This window comes from Schistocerca serialis, chromosome 2 (genome assembly GCF_023864345.2).
Source record: "Schistocerca serialis cubense isolate TAMUIC-IGC-003099 chromosome 2, iqSchSeri2.2, whole genome shotgun sequence".
Classification (NCBI taxonomy): domain Eukaryota; kingdom Metazoa; phylum Arthropoda; class Insecta; order Orthoptera; family Acrididae; genus Schistocerca; species Schistocerca serialis.
The window spans coordinates 1119478421-1119492668 of NC_064639.1; the positions used below are offsets into that span (position 1 = coordinate 1119478421).

Genomic DNA, 14248 nt, shown 5'->3' on the forward strand with positions numbered 1-14248 from the left:
CTGGGAATCGGAAAACCCGGGTTCGAACCTCGAAGAAACCTCGCGGATGTCATTCCTTTCGTTTGTATTTTTCCATATCTCAAAATGACAGGGATAGGAGGTTTAATAAGGTAAGTAAATAAATAAAGAATGATAATAATAAGGTAGGGAAGCTAATTTCCCAAACGCCGTTAGTAAAGTATGAAACTTTCAAGCCTTGTCACATGAAAACACCTCCGAGTAAGAGTGCTGCGAATTCCTCACGAGGGACCACAGATAGCCAACCGCGCGACGCTTGTTTACAGCGAGGCACGGGACGGAATGCACGCGGGGAGAGTTATGCAGTCCCAGTTGCCTCTTCGTTATATTGTAGTTGTGAACCTGGAAGAGTGAAGGTGTCCAGCATGAGCCTTATAGAAGTCAGTCGGAAAGAGTTGTTTTCCGTCATCAGGCTGCCGCGAACCTCGCGTAGACATGTAGTGATTTTTCCGTCGTTAAAGCGCCGAATGAAATACGTTTTGTGAATGAATACAGTTTCTTCGACACTCGAACCTGGGTTCTCCGATTCTCAGGCAGTTACCTTGGCCGTTGGGCTATCGGTGCTGGCGGCGAAAATCGTTTATCATTTGGTTACAGAAGGGACAGTTGTAAAAGTTTCTTACCTCGATTTCTGGAAAAGTATACGTTTTCGGGTCCCACATCTGATGGTGAAAAATGCTCTATTTACAATTATCTATCGATCCCGCCAATTTTGAGTCGATTCCTCGTCATTACTTTTGTGGGTTATTTTCTAAAAAACGCGGGGTTGTTGACCCAAAATATGTTAGATTCCTTCGATTTAGGTTGTACACAAGCAACATGTCAAATTTGAGCTGAATCGGTTGGCCGTATCTGAGGCCTTCCCCTTGTGAGCTACGAGGCACGAGCGACGGTCGGCCCTAGATCCTGCGCGCCCCCTCTGCGGCGGCCCTGGATCCTCGGCCGCGCGGGGCGGCGCTGGCTGGCAAAGTTCCCGCGACGGAGCCGGGCGGGCGGCAGTCAGTGTGACCGCGGCGCGGCGCGCAGCATGACACAGTGGCCGGCTCGCCTGCGCTCTCGCCTGACATGCGGCCGCACGTGGTGCTGACGCTGCTGCTGCTCATGGCCGCCCGGCGGTGGGACGTGGTGGGCGCGGCCGCGCAAGGTGAGCTCGCACCGCCGAACCCCGTCACGCCTCCACAAGCGGTTCTGTCAGCCGGCCGACGAGGGTCACTTGTTACCGTGGACGACGTTTCGGATACCTGACAACTCACTCTCGTCTCACCTAGGTTCACTTGCGATGTGCCCAGACAAGTTTTACTATTACGTGTTCTAACTAATGACATTAGAAGAGTGTGACATTACTGATACGACGCTGTACCAACTGACACCTGTCAATTTAGGGAAAGCTTCCGATTCCTTCAAAGATGCCATTCGTTGTTTTGTTTAGCGAATGTGTTTATTGTATATATACTATGCTGATAGGCGATTCAATAACCGTGTGACAGCTACATACAGCAGTGTCACTTGTTAACGTGGGTGTAACTTCGGCGACCTGACAACTTTCTCTCGCCGCTACTACGTTCAGTTGTGACGTGCCCAAAAAAGTTTTACTATTTTGTGTTCCAATTAAAGACATTAACTGACTGTGACGATCTTGATGTGAGACGTTTCCTCCCCCTTACTAACTGCCACCTGTCAGTTTAGGGAAAGCTTCCTACATACCTCAGCCTACCTCGTTTATGACTCGTTCACAGACGCCATACGCCGTTTCGCTCAGCGAATGCGTTTATCACAAATATACTACGCCGACAGGCTCCCCAGGAGCTGTGTATGTGCTACATACGGAAAGGACTGTGAGTCTATGGTTTTTCTTTCTAATCTTCAACTTTTTTAGTCCTGTCTTCCTCAGTTGCGTGTTATATTACGGTATATTGATAATTTTTGCTTATGGACCGTCTGACAGCAACTGAATAAAACACTATTTTAGTGCCATACGCGTTTCGCCTTTATTTTCTGCAAGGCATCATCAGTGGCAGGTTCCATGGACAATTTCTTACATATTACGCTCCTGTTGCATTTTTGGTGTTGTTCTTCTTCTTATGAATGCCAATTTGCGGTTTTTACCCGCATTCCACAGCACTATGAACTGAACGCTTGTTTCAATGCAATGTTGAGATTTCTGATGCAACGGAATATACCGTAATTTCTTTCTAATGTTTGCTTTTGATATAATTTCTGTTGCAACAGAAACCAAAACATTGCATTGAAACCAGCGTTCAGTTCATAGTCCTGTGGAATGTGGGAAAAAACCGCAAATTGGCATTCATAAGGAGAAGAACAACACTAAAAATGCAACAGGAGCGCAATATGTAAGAAATTGTCCATGCAACCTGCCATTGATGATGCCTTGCAGAAAATAAAGGCGAAACGCGTATGGCACTAAAATTGTGTTTCATTCAGTTGCTGTCAGACGGTCCATAAGCAAAAATTATCAATATACCGTAATTTCTTTCTAATGTTTGCTTTTGACATAATTTCTGCTACACCTGATCTCCCTTCTTTTTGTCAGCGGAAGAAAAATTGACATAGTTTGATTGCTTTAACTCATCTTTGCAGATCGCGTCAGTTTATTTGATGTCACTTCACTGACCTTACACCATTGCATGAATTTTGGAATTTAACTTCTCATCGACCACAAGATCACAAGACATCAGAAGGACAAGGAGGCGGAATCAAATCATTCGTGCATATATCGAAGGATCCACACCAGAGTTACCATAAGAGGCTTAAGAGAATAACGAAAAACCTACATCAGATCACCTCCAATGGAATATGAAATTCTTTCTTCATAAACGCGAGTTCTTCCTGTTGCTACTGCATCTCTTCTCTCGATTCCTCCCACTGTTTTTTGTCGCTGACATCAAAGTGCCTCTGATACAGCCAAAATTGCACTGAACACTTTAGTTAACACATCGTATATAAACCTGCAATCCTGTCACACTCCGAAGTCTACAATATCACAGTTGGCTTATCTGATAGACTACAGGTGTTGATTTTCGGATAAACATTTTCATGTGTTCCAGAATGAGATTTTCCCTCTGCAGCGGAGTGTGCGCTGATATGAAACTTCCTGGCAGGTTAAAACTGTGTACCGGACCGAGACTCGAACTCGGGACCTTTTGCCTTTCGCGGGCAGAAGTAAAGCTGTGAGGACGGGGCGTGAGTCGTGCTTGGGTAGCTTAGTTGGCAGAGCACTTGCACGCGAAAGGCAAAAGGTCCCGAGTTCGAGTCTCGGTCCGGCACACAGTTTTAATCTACCAGGAAGTTTCATTTTCATGTGTTTTTGCTAGTAAAGAAAGAAAAGTGTTTTTTTTATTTATAGTGCGATTTTTGAAACTGTGTAAAGCAGCTGTTAACTTTAACGTTCTGTCGTCGTTCATTATTTATTAACATTTAAAAATTTTAACCTAAGGCTGTGTGGATTCTGTTCAAATTCGACAGGAGAGCTAAATTGAATAAGAATGAGGGAAAATCGAGAATGGCTCTTCCACAGTGCAGCGTAATGTTGGATTTAAACTATTTTGTTGAAATCTATTCTATTATATTCTCATATGACACTTTTCTACAATTGCAGAACATATCTGACAGAGTTTACCCTTCCACAGTTGTTGCCATCTTCAGCTACGTTACGTTCTGACACTGCACTTACGCAGATATGACAGCATGGAATGTATTCGCAGTTGCGAATATGGTCAGCCATCAGCTGTATAAAAGAATGAAGACAGTGAAAATTTGTAACGGGCTGGGACTCGAACCAGAATTACCTGTTTATTGCGAGTGGTCGCCTTACCATTTGGCTATCGGAGCGCGACACACCGCCACACTCCAACTTCCGTAGGTGGTCAACCATGTGTCTACATCCTATACTCGCAGCTCCGTTTCATATATTCCCGTGGAGGGGAGACTTCTTACCTGAAAGTGACTTAGAGGTAAAAGTTAGTACAGTTTTATAAAGTATTATCTTTTACTTCAGCATCTGTTATACATGACTTTTACAGATATCCCGCGGCTGGTCCCGGCGGAGGTTCGAGTCCTCCCTCGGGCATGGGTGTGTGTGTTTGTCCTTAGGATAATTTAGGTTAAGTAGTGTGTAAGCTTAGGGACTGATGACCTTAGCAGTTAAGTCCCATAAGATTTCACCCACACACAAACATCCCACTGCTAATTGTGGCGGCAAGAAATTGATGCTGTAAACTGATATGAATAAGAAAAACGCTTCTTACGATATGTCAATCGAAACCTGAAATTGTCGAATTACATAAATTCGATTTCGTTAATAGGAGCTCTCTGTATTAATACTCCATACCCTTAGGAAAGTGTAATTATTGAATACGAGGATTATTTATAAATTGACATTGGTCACTGTCCCTAAATTTGCCTACAATATGTGGGTATCAGAAACAGGAAAACGGAAAGAAGCGTCGGCTCAATAAGTCCTTGGTGGCAGTCTAGTCAGCGATGCATAAAACGAAAGAACTGGCAAAGATATGAGCGTGGGAGATAAGCCACTGCTCATCAGAGACAAAAGAAAGAGAGACGTTTTCTTGACTTACACGAACATCTTGTCGTGTCAATTGTTTGCATTATCAGAATGCGAAGCCATAACTTCGCAGCTGCCATTGTCTCCGCTCCTAATCCTCGGCCTTGCCACAGATGCGCTGTTAGAGGAATAGTTCCACACAGAGGCGGAACCGCACCGCTGTGACCAGGATTCAGACATTGGTGAATGTCCAGTCTGAACGTCTTCTGGTTAGAGTGGATGTTGGATGATGCGGTTAGCCTCGTAGGCGTGGAAAATGTTGGATAAACAAGACACACAATACATATGAAACGCGGGAAGTGAAAATAATAGAACGAATTATTTCCAGATTAAGTCAGTAACTGTCCTAAGCATGTCACAATAGACGGAGAATGTTATTCTTCTGCTATTGAAGTCGTAGCCTTCGATGGTTTGCTATCATACTATAAGGGACAGTCAAATAAAAACGGAACAGATGGAGCGAAAGTAATTGCACTAATGTTTCGAAAATAATCACCATAACAGCTAATACAGTCATCCCACTGCGAGAAAAGACGGTCAGTGCCTTCATGGAAAAATGTTTGTGTTTAACTATGAACCATTATTGTACCCAGGCATCTCTTCGTCAAAGCATATCGATGCCCGCGAATGTCTTTCATCAGGACTCCATGACCCGCCAACGTTGTTTCTTCTACGCTGCAGAAGTTTCGCAAAGAAATCCTTACGCATACTCCATACAGTTGCGATCTCTCCCACTGCGATTTCCATATTTTTGGTGTCCTGAAGAAAACCATCAGTGGCCGTCGATTGACTTCGGACGAAGAGGTGCACGCTGCACGCTGGGGTACAATCATGGTTCAGTAGTCAACAGCAAACATTTTTCATGAAGGCACTAATCGTCGTGTTTCACAGTGGGATAAATGTATTAACAGTTATGGTGATTACTTTTGAAATAAGAAACAGTATACTTAAAAAGGTCCCGAGTTCAAGTCTCGGTCCGGCACACAGTTGTAATCTGCTAGGAAGTTTCATATCAGCGCACACTCCGCTGCAAAGTGAAAATCTCATTCTGGAAACATCCCCCAGGCTGTGGCTAAGCCATGTCTCCGCAATATCCTTTCTTCCAGAAGTGCTAGTGCTGCAAGGTTCGCAGAAGAGCTTCTGTGAAGTTTGGAAGGTAGGAGACGAGGTACTGGCAGAATTGAAGCTGTGGGGACTGGTCGTGAGTCGTGCTTGGGTAGCTCAGATCGTAGAGCACTTGCCCGCGATAGGTCTCGAGTTCGAGTCTCGGTCCGGCACACAGTTTTAAACTGCCAGGAAGTTTCATGTAAGTGGACACTCCGCTGCAGAGTGAAAATCTCATTCTCAATAGTATACTCAGATTTTTCCATCTGTCTCTTTTTCATTTGACTGTCCCACATATTCTACATACACGTGGCTAAGTTTACATTGTAGCTCTACTGTGACAAAAGTCAAATTTGTTTCTAAAATCTGCGCTCCACAGCCGACGAAGACTATCATGGCACTAGCCCAAATACCGTGTAAAGAGGAAAGTACACCACGGCAGCATAACTCAGAAACTAGTAACGCTTCACTTCTAGGCAGAAAGCGTGAGGGATCGAAGCCATTGTCAGCACGGGAAACAGACATGATTCTGATGGGATTTCTTTTCAGGAGTCGTGTGACGAGGTTAAAGTGAGACTCAGTTAAAATTACAGTTGCCATTGTTGCGAGGTGATCTTCTGGTATGCGCTAGTCGTAGAGTTGATCTCTTTCTACTTGTGCATCTGTATTTTCGCAAACCACAGTACGAGGCCTCCCAGAGGATATATTCACCTCAGGTTAAAAATGGTTCAAATGGCTCTGAGCACTATGGGACTTAACATCTATAGTCATCAGTCCCCTAGAACTTAGAACTACTTAAACCCAACTAACCTAAGAACATCACACAACACCCAGTCATCACGAGGCAGTTCTCAGGTTAGAGCTTGCTTGCTTTGCAGTCAAAGAGTGAATGTAGGAAGAACTGATATTAATATTATGTCTATGATTTCTTACGAAGCATTAAATTTATGGTTTCCAAAAATGTGTAGATACCTCACTGAAAACTAGATTTTCATGAATAAAGAATAAGCACGTCTCCTCTACGTTTATTTTTCGAGAATTATGAAGTTCTGCCTTCAGACAAATTTTTCAAGTTCGACGTGGTATTAGTCTCATGCATGAAGCTGTTTATCACAGATCAAATGGTTCAAATGGCTCTAAGCACTATGGCACTTAACATCTGAGGTCATCAGTCCCGGCTGATCCCGGCGGTCGTTCGAGTCCTCCCTCGGGCATGTGTGTATGTTTATCCTTAGGATAATTTCGGTTAAGTAGTGTGTAAGCTTAGGGACTGATGATCTTAGCCGTTAAGTCCCATAAGATTTCACACACATTTTTTTCATCATTCCCCTAGAACTTAGAACTACTTAAATCTAACTAATCTAAGGGCATCAGACACATCCATGCCTGAGACAAGATTCGAACCTTCGACCGTAGCAGTAGCGCGGTTCCAGACTGAAGCGCCTAGAACCGCTCGGCCACAGCGGCCGGCTTATCACAGATCGCACAGGTGCTATAATAGCAATGTTTTTCGTAGATGACCTACAATTTTCTTTATCTGGCCAACGAAACGTGACCTGTCAATCTCTTCAACAAAACTAAATCTTTACGATCGTTCTACTTCGTAATTTGTACCACTGTTTCTCTGTTGCAGAATTTTTAGTTGTGTTATTATCATAAAGATTGAGAATTTGTCTTGCGCTTTAAGATATTGCATATTAACGGTAGAAGGCAAATCACTAAACCCTTAATTTGCTTTAGTAGCCACGTGGCTTTTCACTTTCTCCTCTCACTTTGATCCCATTGCATCGTACGCAACGGACGGGTAGGCCTGTGTTTCATTACATTTTTTTAAAGTATTCCATTAGATGATATATGTTAAGACCCAAGATACGTGAATGACACAAAATATATACGACTGTCTCTCAGGTTTCCAGTTACTTCTGGTTTTTACTCAAAAACACGAGGTCAACATCTCTTGGCTTACTCCTAAGATTGAAGTAAAATTCACTTCCATTGTTTGTTTCAAGAGAAAATATAATTTCAAGAGGTGACACTGTGGACCATTCTGAAGAAGTAACTCATAATTATATGCTGTGTTAACAACACCAAGCGAAATACATTCAGATGTGTTAACAAAAGAGGGGTAATTGACCAACTGGTATTTTATTGTCAACTTTTCTTGCATATCGTACTTAAAACATTGTTACCTACTTCGGTGCATGTTAGCTCGTGCGGACAAACTCTGTCCTGCCAAGCGCATATCTCATGTACATTCTGTACACAACCATTTTAAACGATAGCGGTTACTCCAGCTCTTTCTTGCAAATTTGGCCTTGAGTTTCAAATCTTTAACCAACTATGAGTACAATAATCTGGCTGAGAAACCTCTGAATACCTTGGTGGTTTCATGTGATGCTTATATTTGTGAGGAAAATACGTGCACGTTCAAATCCTTGTTGGGTAAAGTATATCGGCAAAGTATAACAGTAACATGTTTTACCATAGTTGCAAGCAACTAGCTGAGTAAAAATAATTACGTACAATAACTACACCACTGAGATTGTTTTAAAAGATCTCATGCCAAGCGATGACGCAGAACGATAACCGCCACTGTCAATTGTTGTCTTACGATTTGAACAAAACCGTGTAACCATTCAAGTCAAAATGGCAACACATAGTTGGTGTCAGATGGCAGTACCTTGAAACTAATGCTCTTAGGTCAAAATGTCGCTACTATTACCTGTTTCCCATGAAAATAATTGAGCCAGAGGTACCAACGAGTAACGAGCTATTTTTGCAGAAACATTTCTTTGCAGCTTAGTAGTTTTCAAATAGAGTTGATTCATTTTTTGCAGAAATTGTTTTGGACGCCATTTGTCTATCGGCGTCAAATTATTGTGCGATTGTGAGAACAGCTGAATTTTAACGGGATCTATAACAATTATCAAAGCAGATTTTGGTTGAAATGTTTATTATTTTTCATAAGTTAGGAAATACAGTATTCGTTAGGATGAGAATTTGTACCTTCAAACGAAAAGGCAACATGTCGACATTCATTATTAACATTTGAAATGTTACACATAGTCAGCGAGCTATCTTTGCAAGTCTGTTTTTCTTGTCAAAAAAAGGACTACTAGAAACGAAGCAATCTGTGGAGGACTCTGCAATAGTTTGCTAGCTGCTCGTGGGAGAATATACATGTTGAAAAGAAAGATTGACGTACCGTACCAAAGATTAGGGAACACAAATGGACGATTTAGATATGTTGGATGGGTTCCTGGAAAATATAAAGTATCTGAAAAGTAAATTGCGTGCAAGAAGCTAGTGCGATCTATTCTAGAATGTTGTTCCAGTGTTCGGAGTGCTTATCGAGTAGCCAGACGTCGAATCATTACAGTGACACTCTGGGATTGTAACAGATGGGTTTAGCCCATACGAAAGTGTAACGGAAGTTTTCAGAATACTTAAATGGTAATGCTTGAAATAAAGACGTAGCTCTCTAGGAAACCTTTTAGGTAAATTCCAAATCCTATTTTGAGCCGGCCGCTTTGGCCGAGCGGTTCTAGGCGCTTCAGTCCTGAACCACGCGGCTGCTACGGTCTCAGGTTCGAATCCTGCCTCGGGCATGGATGTGTGTGATGTCCGTAGGTTAGTTAGGTTTAAGTAGTTCTTTGGGGACTGACGACCCATAGTGCTTAGAGCCATCCTGTTTTGGCATAAGACAGCACCACTGTTATGTTGACAACATCCCGCGTAAGGATCAGGGCAGGCACAGATGAATATAGGTAGCCGCTGAGAAAGCGAACGGAAAAGGACAGCGTAGGATTAATGGTAGTACGACGTACCATCCATCGTGGCCATCCGCAGTGGCTTGCGAAGTGTGTATGTAGATGTAGAAGAAATCCGAAAATTTGTTATAGTATCACATTAAATTAATCTGATTGCACATTCGCCACTTTAGCACTTCTGCCCACAGTTCACTTTTTCCCTCCCTGATTTTGTGAAATGAGATTATCGAATGATGAGTCTGCAGTAGGCTGACCCTACTTCATGAGAGAATTAAAATCTCATCACGAGATAGAGCAGCCGTGCAACATCGTTCACCTACGCTGCGTACCATGGATATGGTTTTCAGCAAGGAAAATATCCACATGGCGAAAGAGTCCAAAACATCACAGTGTATGAGCACGGCTACCACTTTTTTCTGTCCTACTGACTACACAATGCGATAATCTCGGATTCGCAAGGCCATCCGGTAATTTGACCAGTAGTCTTTGCACTTACGACGTGTTAAGGACGAGTGCGGTGCCATATGCCGTACAGTCGAGGTCTCCGTGACGCTGTCTTTCAACAAGATAATGTAAGAGCGCATTATATGTTCCCAACATTCTGTCAGTTGTAACAGCGACCTACACAATCAAAAAAATTGATTACCTAGAGCCGCAATTTTTTGTTTCCTCTCTGAAACAAGTTAAAATAAAAACTGCACCCCATATACCCCCCCCCCCCCAAATCATCATCATCGCCTTCTTCCGTTACGGTATCTATAGGTCCAAGGGTAGTCCCTTCATGGACTGAATTTTCTTGTTCTCCTCCAGAAGCTTTTCATCTTCTCACTTTTCTCGCTGTTTTTCCGAGATCTTCAGCATCTGCTCTTCTGTATGCTTCGCTGCTGACTCTCTGTCCTTTTCCAGTTTCCTTCTCTGTTGTTGATCTCTTAAAGGTTGCTCGGCGTGTACTCGCTTCTCCAGTTTCCTTTCTCTTCCGCCTTGAGCCTCAGTTCAGACCAGTCCTTCGTGAGCAGGATAAATCACTTAGTTTCTGTCTTTCCTCTTGCCCTCGAGCTGTTTCCCATACTCTTTTGACATTATACCCATCCTGGTCACATATCTTGCAAATCGAAGAGGTTGACAAATCAGCCAACGAGTTAGAAATAAAGGTTTAGTTGCCGTTGACCTAGGTTTCGATATTCATAAAAATATCTTCTTCAGAAGTAGTGGGCCTTGTTAAATCACATGATGGTACATTAGATTAGATTAAGCCGATGGGCTCTTGTCATATACCAAATCGACAGAACAAGAATTATATCAGGCCATGGCTTTAGACAGCAGCCGGATTGCATATGGCATAGCTTGGGATAATTCTTATTTTGTCAATTTTGCATATGACAAAAGCCGTTCGGCTTTATCCAGTCTAATGTACGATTATGTGATGTAATAAGGCACACTACTTCTAAGGAAGATATTTTTACAAATATCGAAACGTAGGTCAAGGGCTAATAAACCTTTATTGGCAACTGGTTGCCTGAATTTTCAACCTCTTCAGTTATACACAGTTACTGTTTCGCAGCCATGTTTCAAAATTTGTCTTGCAAATCTTACCCTATTCTGTCTGATTTTTCTTTATGTTGTACTGAAACTCCCGCACGGTACTTCCCTAGGTCTTCACATCTATCTGTCTTAACCTCTTTTAGGATCCAGTCTTTTGCTCCAAATTTTTCTATCACTAGTTGTTTTGCACCTGGTGCTGCCGTCTGTCTCTTTACTGCATTCCCAACCGTTTGACTGTAGTGTCCGCTCTCTCTATACATGTAGAAAATTCAGAAGGAATGTCACACATGTCGTCCCACGCTAAGAGCATTACGCAACGGAGTATCGCATTGTCACAAGTGAGAGTACATGTTCCGCGTCTTCCGCAAACACAGTTCTGCAGCGGTGAGGACAACAGGCCCATCACGATATTACAATGCAAGCGCATTATGGTTGACCGAACAGACGCGCTTACACAGTCCGTTCACAACAAGAGTCAGCTTGACACTGTTGTAGCACACAGCAGACAGATGGATGCGACCTGGTGCTGTGTGCGGTATGAGATGGGACGAATACTGACAGAAGACTATTTTAATGTAAGACGAGGACCTTCAGTCCACTGTGTTATTACTCTATTTTATGTTACGAACGCCACAAGTGTATTGTAAACGTTTTAGTGTTTTAACGTCATGAGCTGTGTGACAGTCTGTTGATGAGAGCATTGTTGAGCGTTGTTGAGATGTGCGTGGGACAGAAACGATTGATATGGTACCAAGGATTTACGTCGTGACAACAATTTGACCAGGGCCGCAGAGACATGGGAAGAGACAGGAAGTTCAGATCTTGCACCATACAATTTCCACCTTTTCGGCAAGTAAGAGAACATCTGGCGCGAATAAGATTTTGCAACGCTGAGAACGTTCACACAGCGTTTATCGAATGGCTCCGTGAAAAAGTAGAGGATTTCTTTCGTCGAGAAACTGAACGACGGGCAGAACGCTCCGACTGTAGTTGGTGACTGGTTTCAAAAATAGTGTGGTAAAGGATTCAATAAAAGTTTCTTGGCCTGCCATAATAATGCGTAACTTACGCTTTTACCGCTGGGACTATTTGCGGAACTTCATACAGTTCATGTGTTATGTACCACCCTCCCTCGCCAACTGCCTCGTCGCCATCCACGAGTTGAAATTGGATGATATGCCGTCGTGGAGGTTATAAGGTAATTCGAGTTCTGCTCTGTCTGGTGCTGTGATCTTGGTTTACATAATGTAATGCAACATTCGAATTCATCTTTTCCACAGTACCAGGAGCACTCGCTAGCAATTCGTCGATCACTTTCACTCTTGTATGGTGATGCTGTGCTACTAAATGTATTCGCATACATTTCGCAGGCTGTATCCTCATATTCCATTAAATCCACCTACAAAAATATATCGTGGTACCGTATACAGTTCTCGGGATATGTCATAGACGCTGATATACGAGAAGAACTGCTGCTATGTGAACGACATTTAAATATATTGTCTCTTTTCGACTAATCCTATTCGCAACACATTTTGGAGTCAGTATCCACATACGCTGCTGAATGTACATACATAATTGTATCATTGTACCATACATAGCTCAAAAGATATGATGACATACAGTCAGACACGTGAGAAAGCGCCGCAGCAGGCTTTTGTTCTTTACAACACACCCCTACAGTTGAGTCAACTTAGGGAATCCCTGACACTTGGCAGCGCTTTTGACAGCTTTTAATTGCGAAGCGCCGGCCGGAGTGGCGGAGCGGTTCCAGGCGCTTCAGTCTGGAACCGCGCAACTGCTACGGTCGCAGGTTCGAATCCTGCCCCGGGCATGGATGTGTGTGATGTCCTTAGGTTAGTTAGGTTTAACTACTTCTAAGTTCTAGGGGACTGATGACCTCAGCAGTTAAATCCTATAGTGCTCAGAGCCATTTGAATTGCGAAGCGATAACGGTTGTAGACGAAAACGATAGCCGTCTATAGAGCTACTAGTATGCATTGCTACAGAGATGTTTACAAAATCGCGTTGTAGACACGCGAAGCAGTTGTTCCCTCATAGCATATACTGTCTAGGACCATCTGCCAATGTGGATACTGTACTTATAACTTTGTACAATATGTGTATGTCTTTGTATGACAGTTTCACAATTTCAAGGGTGTTTTTATGAATACGTGGAAATGAAATTTTTACGATATTTCACTGCAAATAAAGTCAATTTTTTCTTTTTGTTTCTAATAGAAAATTGGCAAAATGAATACCCGGAAAAAGCCTGGTTTGTCAGCTAATTACTTATGTGAAGGGTAATCAAATGAGAACCCGAGGACAAACGGCAAAGCCAACAGCGGAAACATCCCAAATATCCCTCGCCAAGTAATTCCAAAACCGTTCACCAAGTTCTGGCAAGGTCATGATGACCTTCTTCGACTGCAGGGGCCGCTTTGCTTGCTGTGTGGAACCACAATCAATAAGTAGAACTACGAACACAAAATGTGACACTCCAGGAAGCGAAATCGCCCAGGAATGGTGTCAGACGGAATTTTCTTGTAGCTGGATAAGCCCACCCCCACACTGACAATCAGCGAATTGGTTGGGAAGCACTGCAACATCCTGTGTACAACCAGAATCTTTTACCGTGTGGTTTTCACGTCTTTGGCGTAAGGAGGACTATGCGTGAAGCGTTCAGTGAATTCGAAAGTAAAATTCTATGTACCGACTTGACACAAAATCCTAGGAAGTTCTGGTCTTACGTTAAATCAGTAAGTGGATCGAAAAAGCATATCCAGACACTCTGCGATGATGATGGCATTGAAACAGAGGATGACACACGTAAAGCTGAAATACTAAACACCTTTTTCCAAAGCTGTTTCACAGAGGAAGACCGCACTGCAGTTCCTTCTCTAAATCCTCGCACGAACGAAAAAATGGCTGACAACGAAATAAGTGTCCCAGGAATAGAAAAGCGACTGAAATCACTGAACAGAGTCAACTGGACCTGACGGGATACCAATTCGATTCTACACAGAGTACGCGAAAGAACTTAGCCCCCTTCTAACAGCCGTGTACCGCGAGTCCCTAGAGGAACGGAAGGTTCCAAATGATTGGAGAAGAGCACAGGTAGTTCCAATTTTCAAGAAGAGTCGTCGAGCAGATGCGTAAGACTATAGGCCTATATCTCTGACATCGATGTGTTGTAGAATTTTAGAACACATTTTTCGCTCGCATATCATGT

The 14248-nt window shown here is 43.0% G+C and overlaps 1 protein-coding gene across 1 annotated transcript in view; it reads left to right on the top strand.

Moving 5' to 3' along the window:
* The first annotated feature begins 1032 nt into the window (after window positions 1-1032).
* The window catches only part of LOC126456654 (reversion-inducing cysteine-rich protein with Kazal motifs), a 350749-nt gene continuing 337533 nt past the window's right edge, over window positions 1033-14248 (top strand). Inside the window, exon 1 of the mRNA XM_050092398.1 lies at window positions 1033-1162. Coding sequence (XP_049948355.1) covers window positions 1084-1162 — 79 coding nt within the window. The 5' untranslated portion in view covers window positions 1033-1083. The remainder of the gene's footprint in view (window positions 1163-14248) is intronic.